At 43.6% G+C, this 21462-nt stretch overlaps 1 protein-coding gene across 1 annotated transcript in view; it reads right to left on the bottom strand.

Moving 5' to 3' along the window:
* CCBE1 (collagen and calcium binding EGF domains 1) overlaps nt 1-21462 on the bottom strand; it is an 873157-nt gene that overhangs the window by 49992 nt on the left and 801703 nt on the right. Inside the window, exon 5 of the mRNA XM_085630518.1 lies at nt 4121-4258. Within this exon, the coding sequence (XP_085486644.1) occupies nt 4121-4258 (138 nt within the window). The remainder of the gene's footprint in view (nt 1-4120; nt 4259-21462) is intronic.

The raw sequence follows: 21462 nt of genomic DNA on the forward strand, positions 1-21462 counted from the left end.
TTCGTGCTCTTCTAATGTTGGGTAAATGCCTGACTTCCTACCAGTAACCCTCATAACTGGAGTTCATGGCTTCCTCGTTAACTTCCTTCTTAATGAAGGTGAGTCCTCATCTAGGAGAGAGGCATTGGACTAGACATTAAAAAAGAATTCCCTCTAAAATGTTTCTTGTCACAATTTTATTTTAATTCTCCTCTGCTGTGTACAAGAGCAATCGAGGCTACTAGCCTAATTTAAATCCCGATTTGATGTAAAAAGGGGAATCTGCCTGGATTGGGATTATGGAATTTACTCATGCGGTAATAACAAACGTTGTAAATACAGCACCCTGAGGCCTTTGTAATTCCGACTGTAACTACAACACCATTGTTGCTGTTGGACTCATAATGAGCCCTGAACTCACCAGGAGCTACAATAAGGTAAGTGAAATATTGGAACGGGACACACTGAGCATGGCAAGGAGTGAGAGAAAATAAGACTTTGATAATGAAGCACTGAAGTAGGAGTAATGATGACTTTCAGAAGTAATCATGCTAGGACCACTGTGTCTTCCTGTGCCTGCCAGCTTCTGAATGAAGGTATGCTAAGAGAGAGATTACTTCACATTGTAGAAGTACAGTCCTGCTACTATATCCACACAAATTATGTGAATTTAGGGCCAAATTCACAAAGGGAATCTTAAACATGAAGTCTGAGTTAAGACCTGAAGTCAAAGGTCCAGTTCACAAAGGTAATTTCGACTTCTAAATTTACTTTTGAAAATCGAGCCCTTAGGCTTAAGGTCTAAACCTAGACGTGAGGTCTAAGTTTACTTTTGCAAATTTGAACCGAGTAAATTTAATGGAATCGGAAAAATGAAAGCTAATTGAGCACCTGAACTCAAGACGCCATCCCTGAAAGAGCTACACTCAACTCTCACCAGAAGAAAGTTATAGAGCTCGGTCGAAGAATTAGGAAGTATTAATGGTGAGGGTTCTGTGCCATATGGAAGGCTGAGGGTTCAAAAAGTGTGATTGGGTAAGGCAAACAATGTGGTTGAGAATAACTTTAGAAGTGTTTCTGATACAATACTGTTCTTACCTCTCTCTTCTCTCAAGCCAAGGTGAAAGCCACGCTTTTGTTGGCAGTGCCAGGGACACCTCTTATAGCTAGTTTAAGGTAGCTCACTGTAGGGTTGAAAGAAGTAGGGTCACATCCCATGGACTACTGACCAGCATTTCTGAAAATGTTTGTAGCTTAGGGGAATTACTCTTGGTGCACCCATTAGGTCTCCCTAAAAGCAGTGATTAGCATCCACTGGCCGTGCAGGGAAGACATGACAGAACATTAAAAGGAGCTATCTGATAAATCCTACTTAATTATGAAAGGGTCATTCCTTCTTGCAATGGAATCCTCTGGACAGTTACGGTTCCAGAGTAGAGGACACCACGGACTTGGAGCTGAGAGTGGTTAAAGGACCTATTGATCCAGTGGCAGAAGCCAAGGAGAGAAAGACATTTGCGAAACACTTGTACTTAAAAACCTTCACTAGCACAGAGAGCAACAAAGGTGTTGACGAAAGCACACATAGAACGCCCACCGCCCAGTTTAAGGTTAGAGCATTCAAAGTGATACAGAAGTGATGACACAGCAGAATAGAAACTGGAAGAGGAGTCCAATACCGATGGCATGCCTCACCACATGCTTGCGAAGTTGTATGCATAACATGAGGGCTGCATTTGTTTTTGACTTCCTAGAGTAAGGGTATGCAGGGACCTGGGCACATTACTGACTATCATCTCAGCTCTGCGGGCCCACAGACTATCTACATTGGTATGAGGGCCACTTGATCTACCCCTTGAAGCCAGAGTCTATTGGGTTGCTTCAAGGTCTATCCTACAAAATACATTAAATGTGCCTCTAAACAACAGACCATATCTTGAATTAATGACCTTTTGCCACATTAAATGTACCTTATAATATGTGACCTGTTTAATAGGTGCCCTGGTCATGAGCTGCATCTGTAGAACTTTAATTTTAGTGCTGAGGGCTCCCTTGAATTCCCCAAAAATTGTGTTATAAGTGGATATTGTGTGCCCCCATCACCCTCAAAATTCTGTCTGGTATGATCATTGCCCTGGGTGACACCCTGTGTCCTGAGAACCTTTCTTCAAGTGATAAGTACACATTTGCACTTTCTACACCCAAAAACCCTTTGCTGTGTGACATGTGTCCCTGTGACGGTGTGGTGTCTTAGAGAGCTCCCTGAAACCTATGCATTGAATGATTAGTATTCCTTTAAACCTACTACACATAGAGAAATGTTAGTTTAGTGAGTGGTGCCCTGGTGTGCACCTCCAGTTCAATGTCTTGAGTTATCAGTGTAGTTCAGCAATACAAACATTAGAATTGTACCTGGAATGAGCCATGCACTTGTGCACCTCCTGATATCTGAGAATGGGGTGATGAGTGTTCAGAGTCCATGTGCCCATTCCCCATGAAAACAGTGCACTGGTTGTATCCCAAAAAAGATGCCATGAGTGACTGGTGCTCCTTCTCTTAACAAAAGCTGTGCTGTGAGAGTCACTCATGTGCAACTGCAGAACCATAATAAATGTGTCCCCCAGTAACTGGTGTCTGGTTGTACATCTGAAAATACCTGAGACACCTGAAACCTGTACCATGTGCGACTGGTGCAACTGAGCGTCCTTGGCACATTCAATACTGCGAACATCCAATGCTATTTATCATTACCCATTTTCCACATCGCTTTACAAACTACCGGACCATCTTCCTCCTTAAAAGCCCATTATATGTCCGCCTCTCAAATTCCAGCAAACCCTTAAAACAGTGAATAGTATATCTCATTCCAACTCCCGATCATGTTACCATCATGCGAAAAAGCCCATTTCCATAGCCAACTAGTTTAATTATTCAAACATGGATCAACTGGAAACATACAGCTACTCTGTTGTCTACTACAGTCACACCCTCACGTTCATCTCCTCATGAACAACACCACGCGGGAATTGCTAACATTGTTATTCATATAGCCAGATCTCTCAAGGACTGACCTTGCCCATCCCAGAACCATATCCATCCTTCCCTGAGTGCACCAAAATCACAGTAATGTCTACAATACTGTGCTCTACTACTCCCCTTGAGTAGCGATACAGGTAAAAAGGCTGGAATACTACTGCTTGAGTGTTTACAGTATGTGACACCAGTCAGCCTGTTAACAAACAGCACAATAAAAAGATGGAGCACTTCCTGTTCTAGTTCTCAGGATCAATGGAGAGAACACAATCAGCATGCCAGAAAAATATGTAGGACAGGAAGGCACGGTTTTTCAAGGCATGTCGAGGACCTTCCAACCAAAAGATAACACCTGGGCTAAAACTGAAAAACTGAATGTTCTATTGAATCCATGCCATTATGTTTTCCTGGTTAAACTATTGGAAATATGGCAAATAACATAGATCAAACTTTGCATGCAGTTTGATAAAGCACCTGTGTTGGCTCAAACTGCAATATCAGTCTCTACTGAGTATGAAATAAAATATCTTGTACGACAAAACAAGAGCCTATGAGATTGCAAATAACTTTTGAGACTTGTATGAAGTGTTAAGGAGAGTAGGGTGGTGTGAGATCTAGTGTGTATGATCAGACTTTTTGAAGGCCTTTCTACAGGTTGCATACTGTTTTAAGTACCCAAAATGAAAGGTAAAATCCCAAGTTTAGGGCTTTGGGCAGCCAATCTCTGTTGTCTTTTCCACTTGGACCTCAAAAGCCAGACCAGGCATGTACATTTAAGCATATGCTCTGAGATGTTAAAGGCTACAATGCCATCCTTTGCAAGAAGTTAAAAGCATGAAAAGCAAGCCACAACAACTTAAAATGGATTTTGATCCCAAATACAATGCGAGTACGAGAATTTTGCACATAAATATGAAACTAGAATACCAGTATCCTGTTACAAAGAACATTTATGCAGTAGATATATCTATTAGGTAGGTTCAGAACCTTTGTTAAACCTTGACTACAGCAAATGTGTATACTATTACATGAAATGCATAGCAGAACAGTAGTACATCGAGGCAGAGAATGTTCATGATGACAAACGATGGGTTATAGGACATCATACCCTGGACTCCTTTGATGCACGTCGTCCCATCCTCTTCTAGCGTGTAGCCGTCTAGACAGCTGCATCTGTAACTTCCAGGAGTATTGATGCAGATATGAGAGCAGACAGTCACATTGCTGGAGGCACACTCGTCAATATCTGATATCATCAAAAGAATCAAGATTAATGTAAAAAAAAAGTATGTTACACAATATACATGACCGCAGATATTTACTTGAAACTCATGTAGGACTAACACAGCTTATTTTATACAAAGCAACAGGATCTTGGACAACGAAGACACAACGGGCCTGATTCACAAAGGTAAACTTACATTTTTGTGGAAGTTTATGTATGTTTTGGTATTCACAAACGCAAATGTAATAGTAAGTTTACAATTGTGGAGACTGCAGTTGGGGCAGAGAACTCCACACATACGCATAGCCTATCCTACATCCTATCTTAGATAGGATATGCCTATCTATTTTTTTTTACGAGCTAAGTTCTGCGCCCCATCTGCGGAGTCTCTGCTGTTGTAAACGTACTATTAAATCTGTGTTTTTAAATCCCATGCCAAACGTAAACTTACACAAAAATATAGGCATACCTTTGTGAATCAGGACCTACTAAATTTCATGTGCTGCTAAAATCCACAATCTTGGTTATTCTATTGTTGATGCTGTCATTACACTGAAAGAAATGCTCTCAGATTTTATACACATCTGTTTTGATGTGCTGGAATTAAATTCATACAAAATAATACAAAATACCACAAAAATGGCTCCGGCTCCTGTTAGGTTCCAACACCTAAAACTGTCCTATGGTCCTGTTTGCCTTACAAGGATGGTTGTCTGCTAAAGCTGGCATCTTTGACTTGAGTTGCCCCGTAATGGATACACCATAGTACCACTCTATGCCAATTAGTTAATTGTAAACTGGAAAAAAACGTCTTGACAAAATAGCTAAAAACACAAAGTTCTACCTTTTCACATAGCATACACATTACCAATTTGGACAGATCAGAAAAAGTCAAGGATTTCATCAGGATTTTAACATGTTTCACACCTGCATTAACTGTGCTATGAATTTCATTACGAGTACTGTTAACTTCCTCAACACAACCTACATGTAAATCTACAAAACACATATTAGAATTTTGGAATGTTGAGAACTCCATTGTAGACAGTGGAGTGCTCTGGGCTTCTAATGGATGGTAGAAGCCCAGAGAGCAACATTCCAATGTTGTTTTACTTTCACAGCTGCTGCTATGAACAAAGGCCTCTCGGAGCCCGAGGGGATATAAACCCTCTCGGGCTCAGAGAGGCCTTTGTTTTTACTAATTAGAACATTCTGCCCTCTACGGGTGTAATGCTCATTAGTCTTAGAGCCCAGAAGCGGGCCTTTGGCTTGGGCCTTTAATGCTGGAGCGGGCCTTTAATGGCGGGTACAGCCTGCTAGGTCGGGCTCTCAGGCTACAGTAGAACATTGGACTGTTGGGAGCTCCATTGAAGAGAATGGAGTGCTCTGGGCTTCTAATGGCTGGTAAAAGCCCAGACATCCAACATTCCAATGTTTGCCGTTCATAGGTGTTGCTGTGAACAAAGACCTCAGTGACACTTGAGGGAATGTAAATCCCCCCGGGCTCCACTGAGGTCTTTGTTTTATTTGTTAGAACATTATGCCCTCTAGTGGCGTAATGTTCTATTAGCTTTATAGCCTGCTGTTGCTGGGCTATACGGGCCATTAAAGGCCCACTCCCTTCTTAAAACCTTTGCCTGCGGCTCAGGCCTTTCATGCTGGAGCCAGACTTTAATGGCTGGTAAAGCCCGCTACGGTGGGCTACAAGGCTATATTAGTCAACCATACCAATTTAGGTGATAGGCTACCACTTTTTACAATTTCTACTGTTCACTAATTTTGTACAACATTCTTAGGGCTTTTTAACGCCTGTTGCTGGCTTGTGAACCAATAGCCATATTATCAGAGTCTGCACATGCACTCATCTGTGAGCTCTTGTTGCGTAAGCTATCTAAGTGTGAACCTGGTTTACCCAGCCTGAAGCTCTAACCCGACAGTCACAGATGCAACATTTGGCCAAAGAGATCTGTACTGTCAGCTGCCAGCCTGCTGTCTTTGAAGCCAAAGGGCTGCCTTTGGGCGAGGAGTCACTGAGGTCTCTGGTGTTGAAAGCTCGGGAGCAGATCAGTACATCATTCAATTCGCAGGATTACCAATAGTCTTGTGTGCGCTATGGCATGGGCACTATAATTATTAAAGCACAATCTTGTACACTCTGCCCAACTGAGGCTGCAGAGTTGTGTGTACATAAGAGAAGAAGCTACACTGGAGAGAAACACTGCACTGCAGTTACATAATGAGTTTTCTCCACAAGCGCGATGAGACTGACTCTGAGTCAATGGTCTCTCATGTTTCTTTCCATCTGTTCTCACCTAGAGCAGCCTTTAATGTACACGCCTGGTCCCCAGCAGGTTTGCAATGGGATTTGGGGGGTAGAGAGTGGGATCAACTAGCAGCAGTAAGAGTCCAATTGCAGGGCAGGATACCTACTCCTCATATGAGTGGCAACTGAGCAGGGGCAAACACTCAAGTAGGAACCAATGGGACTCGGATTAAGGCTCCACAACCTCTCATCTAGATGAGGGGGGCTGAAGCACTCAATTTGTGCATCACAGGGAGGCCCAGTAACGCACAAAGTTAGTGAAACAGTTTGTATGAAGAATAGCGAGGGACCAGGGAGGGAACGAAAAAAGAGAAAGAGAGAGAGAGAGAGAGAGAGAGAGAGAGAGAGAGAGAGACAGCCTGCCTAAGGGGTAGTGAGGGAGAGTGAGAAAAAAACAGAGGAATGAAGTGAGAGGTCCCCTGAAGGTAGGTATTGGTTAATTTGAGCCAGTTGGCCCCACCGGCACTTATTTTGGGGCATTTCCCATCTAATATTGTCTCTGGCCTGCCAGACTGGCAGCTGCCTGTCCTATCCCCATCACAAATATTTTTGATGCTGACGTCATGCGAGTATGGCTCCAGCACTGCAATGTCCTTGGTGCATTGAGGTGATGGGCCCGGCGTGCCCGCATGTCTCGGCTGCAGCCTTCGAGTAGTTCACACCTCCCCCTACATCCGGAACATTCGTTGTTTGGGTGCCGTGGCTGTGAGTTATGCATGAGACAATGTGATAGTGAGTTATACCAACCCAACTGATGCACGCAGCATAGAAACACATTGACATGTAATTGAAACCCAAAACATACCAAGAGATGACAGCTAACTACAGTTGGTTTCTCTCACACAACTTCCTCCATCAAACTGCTAGACAGGATAGAAGCACCTCTCTGGTCACTCATGCATGATACCAAAGCCCTTCCCACAAAGGTTCACAACAAGAGATAGGACGCTCTCACAGCCACAAATTCCTGCCCCTACCCCCCAGAGGGCCCTGCTGTGCTGGGGTCCCCAGCCCATCAGGAGTCCTCCAAAAATTCAGGAGCCCCCATTCACCCAAAGCCTATAAACACCTGTGAGATATGGGAGACTTTGGGGCCCTTAATCTGCAGGGCGGCCGCATTATTTTGTGTTATGCCACTGTTTCCCACACGGTGTTGAGTGCTGTCTTTCTGATAATGTACTTTGGAGCCATGCACAGGGACATGAAGCACTGTGTAAATACTACAGTACAATAAAGAAGACAAAATTACAAACCACCCAAAGAAGACATTAATTTTAAAGTTACAGCTTCATCTTTTCTCGTTAACTCTTAAATCTAAAGAAGTGTTCCAAATGTGATGCTTTTAACAAATAAAACCCTCATTAACAAGCCTTGGGTCTTCCTGGAGAAGTTTGATGTCATCTGGGACGTACAAGTCATTGGGGAACAAACTCTAAAACTCATAGGTTAGGTTGCTTTATTGGTGCAGTCTTTGATACCACCCAAGGTCACTTGTAAGCGCTGAGGGCAGGATAGATGGATAAGAGGGCCCAGGGGAGACTAGCCGAGGGTACAAGACATATGGGGTGAGGATGGAGCGATCTTTCCTAAAATGCTATATCTCATCAAATGGAGCATCAGTGAGTTAAGGGTAGACAGACTTTGGCATCTGTCTAGCAGAAGATGAGGCAGGGATGGGAAGCAAGAGATCAAATGAGAATGTATCAGATCCTGACCTCATTGCCAGCCGCAAATTTCTTGGCGCTTACCTGTATCCTCATGCTCTATGCGGACAGACAGCTCTGTGTCGGTCATCACAACCTACCTGGTCTGTAGGCTGTAACCCATGGACCAGAACCTGGAGAGTACGCAACATACAGCAGACTCTTTAAGGCGTGCACAGACACACAGGAGGGCGGAACAAGATGCCCCATTGGATAAGTACATATTCATGGTGCGCTCAACTCTGGTGCGTATGCATGCTACAGTTCAAGCACCATTATGACCTAAGACGTTGAGTCAATGAGATACCTGGGTTCATTTGTTTATCTGCCAGATCTCCTGGAAGATTTCTTCTTTTCTGCATACCGGTCAACTCACATTGTGCCAACGTGTGACATATAGTTTAGGGTCTCACCATAACTCAGTCTCCCACTGAGAAGCCGATATCACATGGTGACAGGAAAAACAAACTGAAAACCATTGTAAATAGGGGTTTTCCAGAGGATTTGAACTGCAGATGTTTATTTTGGGGTGTGAAAACACCGCAGGATATCGTAACCAGCCTAAGCAGGCTTTTGTTTTAGCGTTTTTTGGAGGATGGGGCTTGGGGAGCAGGGTGGGGTTTAAAAGTGCCTCCTGGGTACTTCTAGGCACGAGGCCCCGCCCCTTCAAGGTCCCGCCCTCTCCTCGCACGGTGAGAATTGTTCTTCAAGTTGGCAGGTGTCTTTCTGCATTCAATCAAAATATTTCCAGGTTTCCAAGAGGCGCCTAGTTTCAAGCCTTGTTCTTGACGTTCCTCTGACACGGGATAACTTGTAGAAGTAAATCAAGGATGAGTGTGAGGATAGACACCTCTTTTGGAATCCGCCCGAGGGTAGCCCACCGGGAGGTAAACGTGACGCTTCTTCCGTTTCCGTGCCATGGAGCGCTCATCCTCTCGCGCCGATAACCTCTGTTGAAACCCTGCCCATCCAATCTGCGCCTCAGCTGCGCGGCACCACGTCAGAACCGCCCATCTGCCGAGGAGATAAACCACGAAAATGAGAACCAGAGCAATATGCTGGCCGCCGAGCTGACGTTTATTTTATAGACTATAAAATATTTGTGGACATAGGGGGAAGAAAGCTTCAAAGATGTTTTGGTATTTTGGCATGGGGAGGTTATACTGAGCAGATAATGTGTTTGCATGGACGGAAAACTCGGAGAGGAGTCCGTCTGTTGAATAGAATGAACCAGCACGTGTTGTGATCAAAAGATAAAAGAATTGTGATAGACCAAAAATATTTCTAATATTGAATGCCATGTAATTTATAAACCACAGACACCATCTTATTAGGTTTATAGATTTTGCTTTAAGATGGAAAAAGATGAGTAACCTCGATAAACACGTCTTGTGATTTTTGGGTGCTACAGACACAAGTTTATCCAGGGTCAGTCTCCACTCAGGGAACACCTCTCTTCACACTGTCACACTCTGGACGGACGGTAATGCCATCATTATTTATAGTTATTCAGTCATAAAGGGGTCATTCAGTGTGGAGGGAGAAAACTGTTCTCTTTGCACAGTCTTGAATATTTAAGAGAAACAATCAGCACTCTCGAATGTTCTTTGTTTGAGGATGTCAGCTGGTGTTTGGAGATCTATTGTGACATCACTCACCGGTTGGCCCCTTTTAGGTCAGTGTCCTGAGTGACGTACCATGTGCTGTGCTTAGTAAAATATTACCTTCTTCACGTGTGTCTTCATGCGTATTTCCTAGTGAGGATACTTAGGAGTATTTAGGGCTTTAGATTCTACTGCCCCTCAGACTTCTTGGGGGTTTTAACTCCAAGTAAAGCACCTGTAAACATGAATCTGAAAGCATCAAAGAGATGAGTTGAACTCTGCAAAAAAGAGCGGAATAGTTTCAAGTCTATACATTGAACCTCGATGCTCAGTCGTAGTTCCCAGTTTTGAGCCCTGAGTGTTGGATGGGAGCTGAAGGAACAGTTACTGCTCTTTAAACTCTATGCAAGAAGTTGGAGTGCTCACACTGAGTGCCTTCACTTCTTGACTAAGCCTTTGACCATGAGTGGTATGTAGAATAGCGGCTCCCCTCAGTATCTCAGCAAGATTTCCTTGGGGAAGTTTTATATAGCAGACACTTGACACAAAGTTATTGGAGCGCTTTACATGAGCAAAAGTTACATTACACAAGACTCGAGCCTGGTTTTCCACTTCCCCAGTAAATAGCTCTGGCTGTTACATCACATCCATCCGTGATCGCGTTGATCTGATGCTGGTCTCCTGAGAATAAGTGTCCCAGCACTGAGTGGATGTTGTGATGTGGCTGAGGTGAGGGATGTCGAGGATCAGGCGTGCGGAGGCGTTCTGGATGCGTTGGAGCCATTTCAGGAGTTTGGCCGGGGCTCCTGCGTAGAGTGCGTTTCTGTAGTCCAGTCTACTGCTGACAAGGGCCTGGGTGACCGTCCTTCTTGTTTCGGTGGGGATCCACTTGAAGATCTTCTGAAGCATGCGGAGGGTGTTGAAGCAGGAGGAGGAGACGGCGCTGACCTGCTTCGTCATGGAAAGGGTGGAGTCGAGGATGACCCCTAGGTTGCGTACGTGGTCGGTGGGTGTAGGGGGTGCTCCTAGTGCAGTCGGCCACCAGGAGTCGTCTCAAGACGAGGGGGTGGATCGAGGATGATGGCCTCTGTCTTGTCTGAGTTTAGCTTCAGTCGGCTGTTTCTCATCCAGTCGGCGACGGCCTTCATTCCTTCATGGAGGTTGGTTTTGGCGGTGTGGGGGTCTTTGGTGAAGGAGAGGATCAGCTGGGTGTTGTCGGTGTAGGAGATGATGTTGAGGTCGTGCCGTCGTGCGACGTGGGCGAGCATTGCCATGTAGACGTTGAACAACGTTGGGCTGAGGGATGAGCCTTGGGGTACGCCGCAGATGATCTCGGTGGCTTCAGAGCGGAAGGGGGGGAGGCGGACACTCTATGTTCTGCCGGAGAGGAAGGAGGTGGTCCAGTCCAGGGCCTTCTCTTGGATTCTGGCGTCGTAGAGGCGCGTTCGTAGTGTGCGGTGGCAGACCGTGTCGAAGGCGGCTGACAGGTCCAGAAGGATGAGGGCCGCGGTTTCTCCGTTGTCAAGCAGGGTCCTGATGTCATCGGTGGCGGTGATGAGGGCAGTTTTGGTGCTGTGGTTGCTGAGGAACCCAGACTTGGACGGGTCTAGGATGCTGTTCTCCTCGAGGAAGCTGGTCAGTTGTTTGTTGACGGCCTTTTCTATGACCTTCGCCGGGAACGGGAGCAGGGAGATGGGTTGGAAGTTCTTGCGGTCCTTGGGGTCCGCCTTGGGTTTCTTGAGTAAGGCGTTGATCTCTGCATGCTTCCAGCTCTCCGGGAAGGTCGCTGTCTCAAAGGAGATGTTGATGGTTTTCCGGAGATGGGGTGCGATGGTGCTGCTGGCTTTGGTGAAGATGTGGTGTGGGCAGGGGTCTTCCGGGGATCCGGAGTGGACGGTGTTCATGATCTTGATGGTGTCGTCGTCGTTGATGTTGGTCCAGGCGAGCAGGCGGTTGGTGCGGGTGGTGGTCGTGGGATCGGGGGTCTCAGCGGTTGCTATTATGCATTACTTTTTATTCACCCACTTCTGAGCAGCACTTTAAAAGCTTCAAAAGAACAACATGAAGTCACAATTAATCAGAACTTCAAATACAACACAAGCCTTCAACATTTCAGGCTCATCCTCTTTTGTTTGCTGCTTCTGAGCAGATAAGATAAGTATTCTCTTTACTGGTACACGTTTAAGGGTGTAATATTGTTTTCAATGGATGTATGACGTTACAACGCACACTTTTACAACGCATGCACTTACAGCGCATTTTTTACAACGCATAATCCATTACAACGCATGACATTACAACGCATGACACTACAACGCATTTTAAAAAAATACCTTTACAACGCACTACCATTACAACGCATACTACCTTTACAACGCATACCATTACAACGCATAATATTAAATTACATTTAAGGTAAGTATTAGATAGTATAGGTGTAAAAATTACTATTCTAACTCCAGGGGGTGCAACAGTAGGGTAAGTGTTGGATAGTATAGGGGTAAAAATTACTATTCTAACTCCAGGGGGTGCAACAGTAGGGTAAGTGTTGGATAGTATAGGGGTAAAAATTACTATTCTAACTCCAGGGGGTGCAACAGTAGGGTAAGTGTTGGATAGTATAGGGGTAAAAATTACTATTCTAACTCCAGGGGGTGCATCAGTAGGGTAAGTGTTGGTTAGTATAGGGGTAAAAATTACTATTCTAACTCCAGGGGGTGCATCAGTAGGGTAAGTGTTGGATAGTATAGGGGTAAAAATTACTATTCTAACTCCAGGGGGTGCATCAGTAGGGTAAGTGTTGGATAGTATAGGGGTAAAAATTACTATTCTAACTCCAGGGGGTGCAACAGTAGGGTAAGTGTTGGATAGTATAGGGGTAAAAATTACTATTCTAACTCCAGGGGGTGCATCAGTAGGGTAAGTGTTGGATAGTATAGTGTAATATTATGCGTTGTAATGGTATGCGTTGTAATGGTAGTATGCGTTGTAATGGAATGCGTTGTAAAGGTAGTTTTTAAAAATGCGTTGTAGTGTCATGCGTTGTAATGTCATGCGTTGTAATGGATTATGCGTTGTAAAAAATGCGTTGTAATGGTAGTGCGTTGTAAAAGTTGCGTTGTAAAGGTTGTTCCCCTTTTCAATTGAATGTTTAATTACAGAATATTTGATGTATGTTATTAGTTTAATGTGTGTGTATAGAAATCTGGTTTAAACCCAATTTGTGGGCTTTAGGAGGAGTGCATGGGTTTTGGTGTAAGTCTGATTGTTTTAAAGATAGAATAAAATGTGGGCAGGATAGGTTCTGTGGTTTAAATATATAAAAAACAATATGCGAGTAGCTTTTAGAAAAACTTGTTTATAAATACCTTACCTTTATAGACGTGCGCAAGACGAACCTTGAATCGTTTAAAATCTGCTCACGACTCGAAAAGTATGAGCACGCAGTCAAGGGATGCGTGTCTTTAGGGCTTGTTTCTGTGGGAGATAGAGCCTATTTGGAGAGCGTCTGATGAGACACCTATGTTTCAAAAGCCGATTGGGCTTTTGCAGGTTACAGATGACGTTGCGAGTATGAGCACTAGAGGTTGCCAGGCAACGCGCATCGGATCGGCAGCAGTGACAGTTTCTGCTGACCGTTGCCGATCGGGGAGCTAAAACAGTACGTGATCAAGGGAAAAAAAGCGAAAGCATATAAAGTTGGAAAACATTTAAAGTTAGAACGATATTACATAGAAGGAAACAGAAAGGAGTGAGAGTGGGGACATAGGTCAAAAGGAAATTCAGGAAGACATTATTAAAAGATTGATAGAAAGGAAAATAGGAAATAAAGTACATGAAACTGTAGAAAGATGAATAAAGAAGATAAGAGAAGGATACAGGATGTAGAGGAGGAGAAGGAGTTTTGGACCTTGTCTGAAGGAGAGGAAGGTCAGAATAGGGGAGCAGGAGGAAAATGTTTCAAGAAGACGAAACACAATGATCAGACATACAAAAAAAAGACTGAGATGGTACATAAGATAACAAGACTTTCTATTTCTGGTGTTCTGGTGCACGCAAGAGAGGCAGGGTAACCCTGCAATGAAAAAGGGCGAACAGCCCACCTGGTCAGAACAGGTTCAGAATGATGTTGAAGGATATAATTTAGATTTGGGTTATAATGAGGATGAGTTCTCAGACTTTAATAATTCGAATGAGTCTGAAATAAGAGAATTGAAGAATCCACTGGGCAACAATTTGCTTAATCCAACTCAAATAAGACTTCCTAGAAGTTCTGAATGGTGTCCTTTGGGGCATGTAGCAGAATACATTAAGCACTGGATAAGGCGTCCCTTGGAAAGAAATGAGAGAAATCTCATGCACGCAGAATGTTCATGGCCAGTGATTGAGGTCAAGGAAACTATGAACCCAAATTTGGATCCTGACCTTATTACATACTTGTTAAAATTGGGACATGATTCTAGGAAGAGATTAGAACGTTCCTTAAAGCAATGCAAGGATAAATTCATTGCTAGATAGTTTGGGTCCTGTAGCTAGGATCTTTGATAAGGTGGAAGAATCCTTTAAGAATGGGACGGATCTGGATATTAACTTATTGAGAGGTTGTAGCCCAAGGGCTATATGTTTTATTGGAAACGCAAATGCAGGATTAATTGCTGAAAGAAGCAAGGCAGTGCTTTTTATAATTAGCCCGAAATTAGGCGATTTTGCTAAAAAGAGTCGATTGATGAGTTAAAAAGAGTCAAAAGGAGTTTTATTTGGGAAAGGACTAGTTAAGTCCTTGGAAAACATGTGCAGACATTTACTGCTTTAGACAAAGCACATGTTTCTATGATAAAGGTGTTTGGAGATTGGAATTTATATGGCAGGACTGGAAGACTAAGCTAATCTTTCGGCCACCCTTATGTCAGAGGCCAATATTATCAAGCAGGAAATTCCCAAGGAAGAGGAGTATACAGAGGTACAGGGTCTGTGTATTCTGGAAGCTTCTACCCACAACGAAGTAGAGCAGAGGAGATCAAGGAAGGTCAGGGTTCCAAACAGGAATACAAGCAGGACACCAAGGTGAGTATGAAGAGAGTAACTGGTTTTAGCCAGAGAAATACTGGAGGAAGGCTAAGGTTTTTAATAAAAGAATTGGAGAAAGTAACAAGAGATATGTGGTTTCTGGAAACCGTGAAAGGGTATATAATAGAGTTTCGTATGGAACCATTTCAGGAAAAAGAACCAAGGGAAATTATCTTTCAGGAACAGATAAAAGAGATTGTGGAACAAGAAATAGAGGAAATGTTACAAAAGGAGGCAATACTAAAGGTATTAGAGGAACAGAAAGGGTTCATGAGTACTCTTTTTGTAGTGGAAAAGAGAGGAAAGGGTTGGAGACCAGTAATACATTTAATGGAATTTAATTTATACGTAATATACAGATATTTAATGATGGAAGGAATCCATCTGTTAAGGGATATTTTAATGGAAAACGATTTAATGGCCAAAATAGATTTAAAGGATGCTTATTTTTTAATTCCAATGACAAAGGAGAGTCAAAGTTACCTTCAGTTGAGATGGAAAGGTTAGTTGCACCAGTTCACATGTCTTCCGTTTGTTTCTCCTTGATCCCATGGTGATTCTCAAAGGTTTTGAGGTCAGTTGTTGGTTATTTAAGAGAAAGAGGGGTACATTTGATAGTTTACCTGGACAACATATTGTTGATGGAGCAGAGTATTGTGAAGCTGAAAGATAATGTTGTGATGGTACAGGGTTTATTGAGAGACCTAGGATTTGTGATAAACATGGAGAAGTCGGTAATGGAAGCAACTCAAAGGATGACGTTTTTGATGTTTGTAGTGGACACTGTGACAAGAAAAATGTAATTACCGGAGAGGAAGATTACTTTAATAAAGCAAGAGGTAAGTTTTATGTTGAAAAAAAAAGAGGTCAGCTTGGGACAGTTGGCAAGAGTAATTGGCCTTTTGTCTTCTTCAATTCAGGCAGTATTTCCAGGCCTACTACGCTACAGAGCTTAAAAAAGGGTCAAGAATTTGGGACTAAGCAAAGGTCTTTGCTATGGAGACCGAGTGAAGCTGGATATAGAAGCAAAGGAGGAGTTGATGTGGTGGTTGGAAAATTTACAGGCATGGAATGGTCGAGCAATTTTTGGGATATGTCCAGATTTTGTGTTGGAAACAGAAGTGAGCAATTTAGACTGGGGTGCAAGATTGGACTCTCAGCAGACAGGTGGTAGATGGAATGTATGCAAAAGGGAGAAGCACATAAATTGCTTGGAATTGAAAGCAGGGGAATTGGCAGTCGGCAGTTTCAGAAATCAGATAAAGAGAACTTCAGTGTTTTTGAAGACGGACAATATAACTGCAGTGACATATATAAACAAGCTAGGAGGGAGCAGGTAGAGAAGATAATCAGAGTTAGCAAAGGATTTCTGGAAGTTTTGCATGGAGTTGAAAGTGAATATGTGCAGTATTTCCCGGGGAAAGAGAATTTGGTTGCAGATTGGAATTTGAGATATTTTAGGGATTTCAGGGATTGGAAACTGGACTCGAGGATATTTCAATTGGTGGAGAAGAAGTTGGGTCGATTGGAAGTAGATTTGTTTGTGCCAAGGTAGACCAACCAGTTGAGAGTGTATGTGAGTTGGATACCGGATCTGGGTGCGATAGCGGTATATGTTTTCAGTCTGGATTGACGAGATATGAAGGTTTATGCATTCCATTCATTTTCGATGATACAGAGCGTACTAATGCAGGTAAGGAGACAGATATGCAAACTAGTTCTATTGACTCCGTTTTGGAAAACTCAGGCTTTGTACCCGTCGGTAATGGGATTAGATATAGAGGATCTATCAGAGAAGGTTCTTCTATGAAATGTGGACGAGACCGAACATCCTCTTGTAGAGTCAGGTGTGCTCATCCTTCTAGTTTGGAGCATTTCAGGAAATCTAGGAGATTCGCAAGCTTATCAGGAGAGGCTTCAGAATTCATGGGTGCCTGGTACCAGGAAGAGGTATGCAAACGCGTGGAAAGTTTGATTATACTGGTGCGCAGAACGGGATTTGGATCTCGTTGAGGCAGATGAGATTATGATTGCAAATGTTTTGGCAGAATTGTACAAGGATCGTTTAAGTTATAGGCACGGTTAACTGTTATAGTTCTGCAATCGAAGCTGGTCATTCTCTGGTTGAGGGTGTATAGGTACGTAAAGTTAGCTACTTTGTTGTGTTTTGATTTAGAAGGGTTTCAGATGTAAAGGCCCAGATCTCTGTACTGGGGTGAATGTATGACATTGTTCTGCACTCTGTCCATCAACTGTTGGTTTTGCATTTGTCACCCCGAGTGGGACGGGTATGCCCAGACGTGGGTCCCGCGCTCTCCATGCAACTGGAATTAAGGTATCCTGGCTGAAGAGGGGTGAAACCCCAAAACCGGTCCTAGGATGCTTGTTTCCAGTCCAGAGAGGACCTGGCTTGGCAGTTCGGGCTGGACTGTTCCCATGAGGCACAGGGTCAAGACTGATTTGCATATGGCTGCGTTCAAACTGGAATGCAAACAAACGATGGATTCAGGCCCAGATCTCTGTACTGGGGTGAATGTATGTCATTGTTCTGCATTCTGTCCATCAACTGTTGGTTTTGCATTTGACAACAACTGCCAGTTTAGCAGGAATTTGACATCTAAGAGGGGATACAGGACAGCTGGCAGAACAAAGGACAGCTTTAACAGTTAATTTCAGTTGCTTATCCCAAATCAGACTGATGACAGTATTTGCTCCCATTCATGCCCAAAGCACTCCCAATACCTTTGACGCCTACTCCAGCAGCAAGAAGAACCAGTTATGATCCTGACAGAAGGGGAGGAGAGCTCATCTAAATAAAGCAATGGCTAAGGATCACCATTGAGCTCTTCCAGGAGGAAGAAGGGTGCAGTCATCTTGAATTTAAGGCTTATCTTCATTTTAGCAGCAAAGAGGAAGTGCTGGTATTACGTTAAGAATGTAGCCAGGATTGGGTAGGGGAATATCTTCAATCACTAGCTAGTGCACAGAATAAGATCATCACCCCACCACCTATTTGATTTGATTTTGATTTTGTAAAGCACCTGAATCACCACCCAAAGGGGTATCTCTGCGCTAATGAGGAAAAAAAAACATTCATATTCATAACGCTCAACTCTGGTGCATATGCGTGACACAGAGTCACCCAGTTTAGAAACCAGGGGCCAGATGTACAACCGTTTCTTGCGGTCGCAAAGGGGTTTTAGGCCTGTTTGCGAATGCAAAAAACATGTGGGCCATGTACAAACCCTATTTTGCGAGTCAAAAATAATTTGTGACTTGCAAAATAGGGTTAGCGACTTGGTATTAGGAAGGAGCGTCCCTAATAGCGACTCCAAAAACAATGTATGAATGTTTTGCAACCGCAATTGGGGTCGCAAAACACTCGCAGTTTACCACCCTTCTCAGAAGGGTGGTAAAGCACTTGCAAATGGGAAGGGGTCCCCAAATATTTTTTACAGGCAGGCAGTGGTCCCATAGACCACTGCCTGCATTTAAAAAATAAAACGGAAAAGTTTCATTTTTATTTTTTTAAATGCATCCCGTTTTCCTGTGAGGAAAGTGGGCTGCATTTGAAAAAAAAATGCTTTATTTAAAAGCAGTCCCAGACATGTTGGTCTGCTGGCCCCAGAAGTCCACTATCCCTGGGAGTGCCAGCCATTCCCAATGGGGTTGCAAATTGCGACAGCCTCATTAATATTCATAAGGCATGCAATTTGCAACCCCATTGGGAATCGCAAACAGTGTCTCAGACACTGTTGTACATTGAATTTTGCGACTCACAAATTGCGCCTCGCAATTTAAGCAATTTGCAAGTCGCAAAATTCAATGGTCGCAAATCTGGCCCACGAAGTATGACGTCAGATGTTGAGAAGAAGAAGGCGCTGCTGAAAGAAAGAAGACTACTGGCTCCTGCTGGAAGAAAAGGACTTAAGGACTCCAGACTCTTGTCGGCACCCAGGTTAAATCACTGCTTTCCAAGGGTCAGGACAGAGGTTGGCTTCTTGTTTGCCTGTTTCCGGGACACAACAAGCAGAAGGACGCCAACTCCAAGAGGGCTCAACTGTCGAGCACACTGGATCTTGCAAGAGCCCTGACTGGAGAGAGATCTAGTTTCTGGAAACCTGAAGCGTGGAACTGAGAGCTACAGGACTGAACAAGCAGAACTTAGTAGATTGTCTCTGAATCTTGCTTTGAGACTTAACCAGGGTTTGTATATAGCTTGTAATTACACACCCTTCTGCAAGTTAATGCCCAACTTTCTGACAGTCAAAAAACATTTTCCCCCACTAATTTCAATGGACTGACTTTATTTGCTGGGACGAAACCCAGTCCATGGTTTAAGACTCTCGTGTTTAAAGACATAAGTAGTCAGATAAAAACATTGACTCCGAGTTCCTGGTGGTGACATCTTGCTGAAGTGGATGTTGTAAACATCTCTGTTGGCAGGCCATGCCAACAATGCCTCCTTCTTTTCGGTGGCCTTGTTAATTCAAATTCTCTGAATAAAAAAAATCTTGTAGGTGTTATTACTCACACTGAATAGCTCCATAACTCACAAGGAGAATATAATAAATTCAATGGAGTACTCTGGTTGAAACACCAGGAGCTGGTCAGCCGATCAAATGTTTATGTTTCCTTAGTGGGATATAATCGAGAAAGGAAGCACTATGTGCTACCTCTTTAAACGTCTGTCTTATGCGCTGTGGAACTTACGTGCATCAAAAAACATTAAAGACCACTAATAGAGCAGGAGCTGTCATCTACATTTAATACAGGTTGAAACACCAGCCCTGTTATCTTGTTGCACTGCCTCACCCTCACCCTCATCTAATGCAGATGTTGGTTCACGGAAGGCTGGTGTTTAGGCTCTTCCTGCTGCTTATTGAAAGGGAAGCCTAATCAGCCTGAAAAGTAGAAACATATAAACAAAAGTTTTTCTACTTTTTTGGCTGTTTGGGCATTGGTGAGGAGCCATTTTCTTCAAACTGCCTTTAAGGCAAGAGCCAGCTCCCGCAGTACTCTAGTCTATTTCTTTTTTAAAGGATGCTAGTATTCTTGTTGCCTTTACCTGCATAGTAATAACAGATTTAAATTACCCTCCCCTTATTAAGGGTTCCAAACAGTGGCTCTATCCATAGTTTTAAGGATGGTAATAACAGCTGTTCATACTGCTCAATTAGAGCACTGTGGCATTTAGAGCTCAATAATGAAGTTGTTTGATGCTAGTAATGGCTGGTGTACACTTCCTGCACCAACATTGCGATGCTTGCCTTTCTGTTTATTTCAGTGTGTGGAAAGGCCAACCATGAATATAGCCCTACCGCCTCTCAATCAATCCATCATTTATACATCACAGCAATTCAGGTGCTGGTGATGAGGGCCTGTGTGCTGGTCTTGGGGTGCTGGTGATGAGGCCCTGTGTGATGGTCTTCCTGGTGTTCAGTGGGAGCTACCTGAAGATCGTGTGTAGCATGCAGAGGGTGTGGATGCAGGCTGATGAGACTGCGTCGACTTGTTCCTCCATGGATAGTTTGCCATTCAGGATGATGCAGAGGTTGATGGCGTGGTCCGTTGGGGTGTGGGGTGGATGGCTACTCTTCTGCCCTCATGCCCTGCTGCCTGAATGAGAAAGGTTGGGTCTTTATCTTAAACCCAGGACCACCAGAGTAACTCCAAGGGCTAGTTGGCTGGCCCCCTAATCAGAGCCTTAGGGACAGAAAAGGGTCCAACCCACTTGCACCTGGACTCTGCCTGCTGTGAGTCCTGCCCCTCAAGTGGTGCCACCCCAGTCCTTGGCCCTAGGCAGTGGGCCTAAAGGTGCTCTTCCTGCCCAGCTGTGGTCATAGCAGAACTGATGCATCTTGATTCATCACCCCACAGCTCATCGGGACCACTACCGTGCAACGCATCTCGACGCAGGACCTCGCATCATCAAACTATTATTGAAAATGAAAAGTAACATCTCCCATAATGCAGACTGGGTAGAATTAAAATCTTTATTGTCAAAAAATCTGTAACATTACAAGTCATTGCCTTGTTTCGACGGATTTCAGAAAGTAACAGCACTTATAAGATAGAAAAAAAGACATTAGTCCAATCAGAAAGGTTTACAAAAGCTTACATGCATAAGTCTGCTCCTCAAGTGAGCTATCCAATTGTTTACAATAGGGGCTAAGGTACAAATACATAAAAACAACTATTCTTTAGAAGGAGAAACATATCCATGGTGAGAAATCCTTTACCATTCGCCTGTAAAATTAGGAGAGTGACAGAGAATTTTCCATATCCAATTTGTACATTTACTCCAGCTTTTTGGCACTAACAGTTGGTGAGTAAACTGGACTGTTTGTTAACTCCCACAAAGGCATAGCTTTGTTGGTGTTCACAAGATGCGCAAGAAGTCACTCGACCTGTGCTCACAACTCCAAGTTCCAACCCTGAACACTAACTTACAAATGGAGAAAATCCACTCTTCCCGTGAGGTTCACCCTTGTAAAAAGTTCCACATTCAAGTGTAAATCTTTTTAG

Source organism: Triturus cristatus, chromosome 2_1 (assembly GCF_964204655.1).
Source record: "Triturus cristatus chromosome 2_1, aTriCri1.1, whole genome shotgun sequence".
Taxonomy (NCBI): domain Eukaryota; kingdom Metazoa; phylum Chordata; class Amphibia; order Caudata; family Salamandridae; genus Triturus; species Triturus cristatus.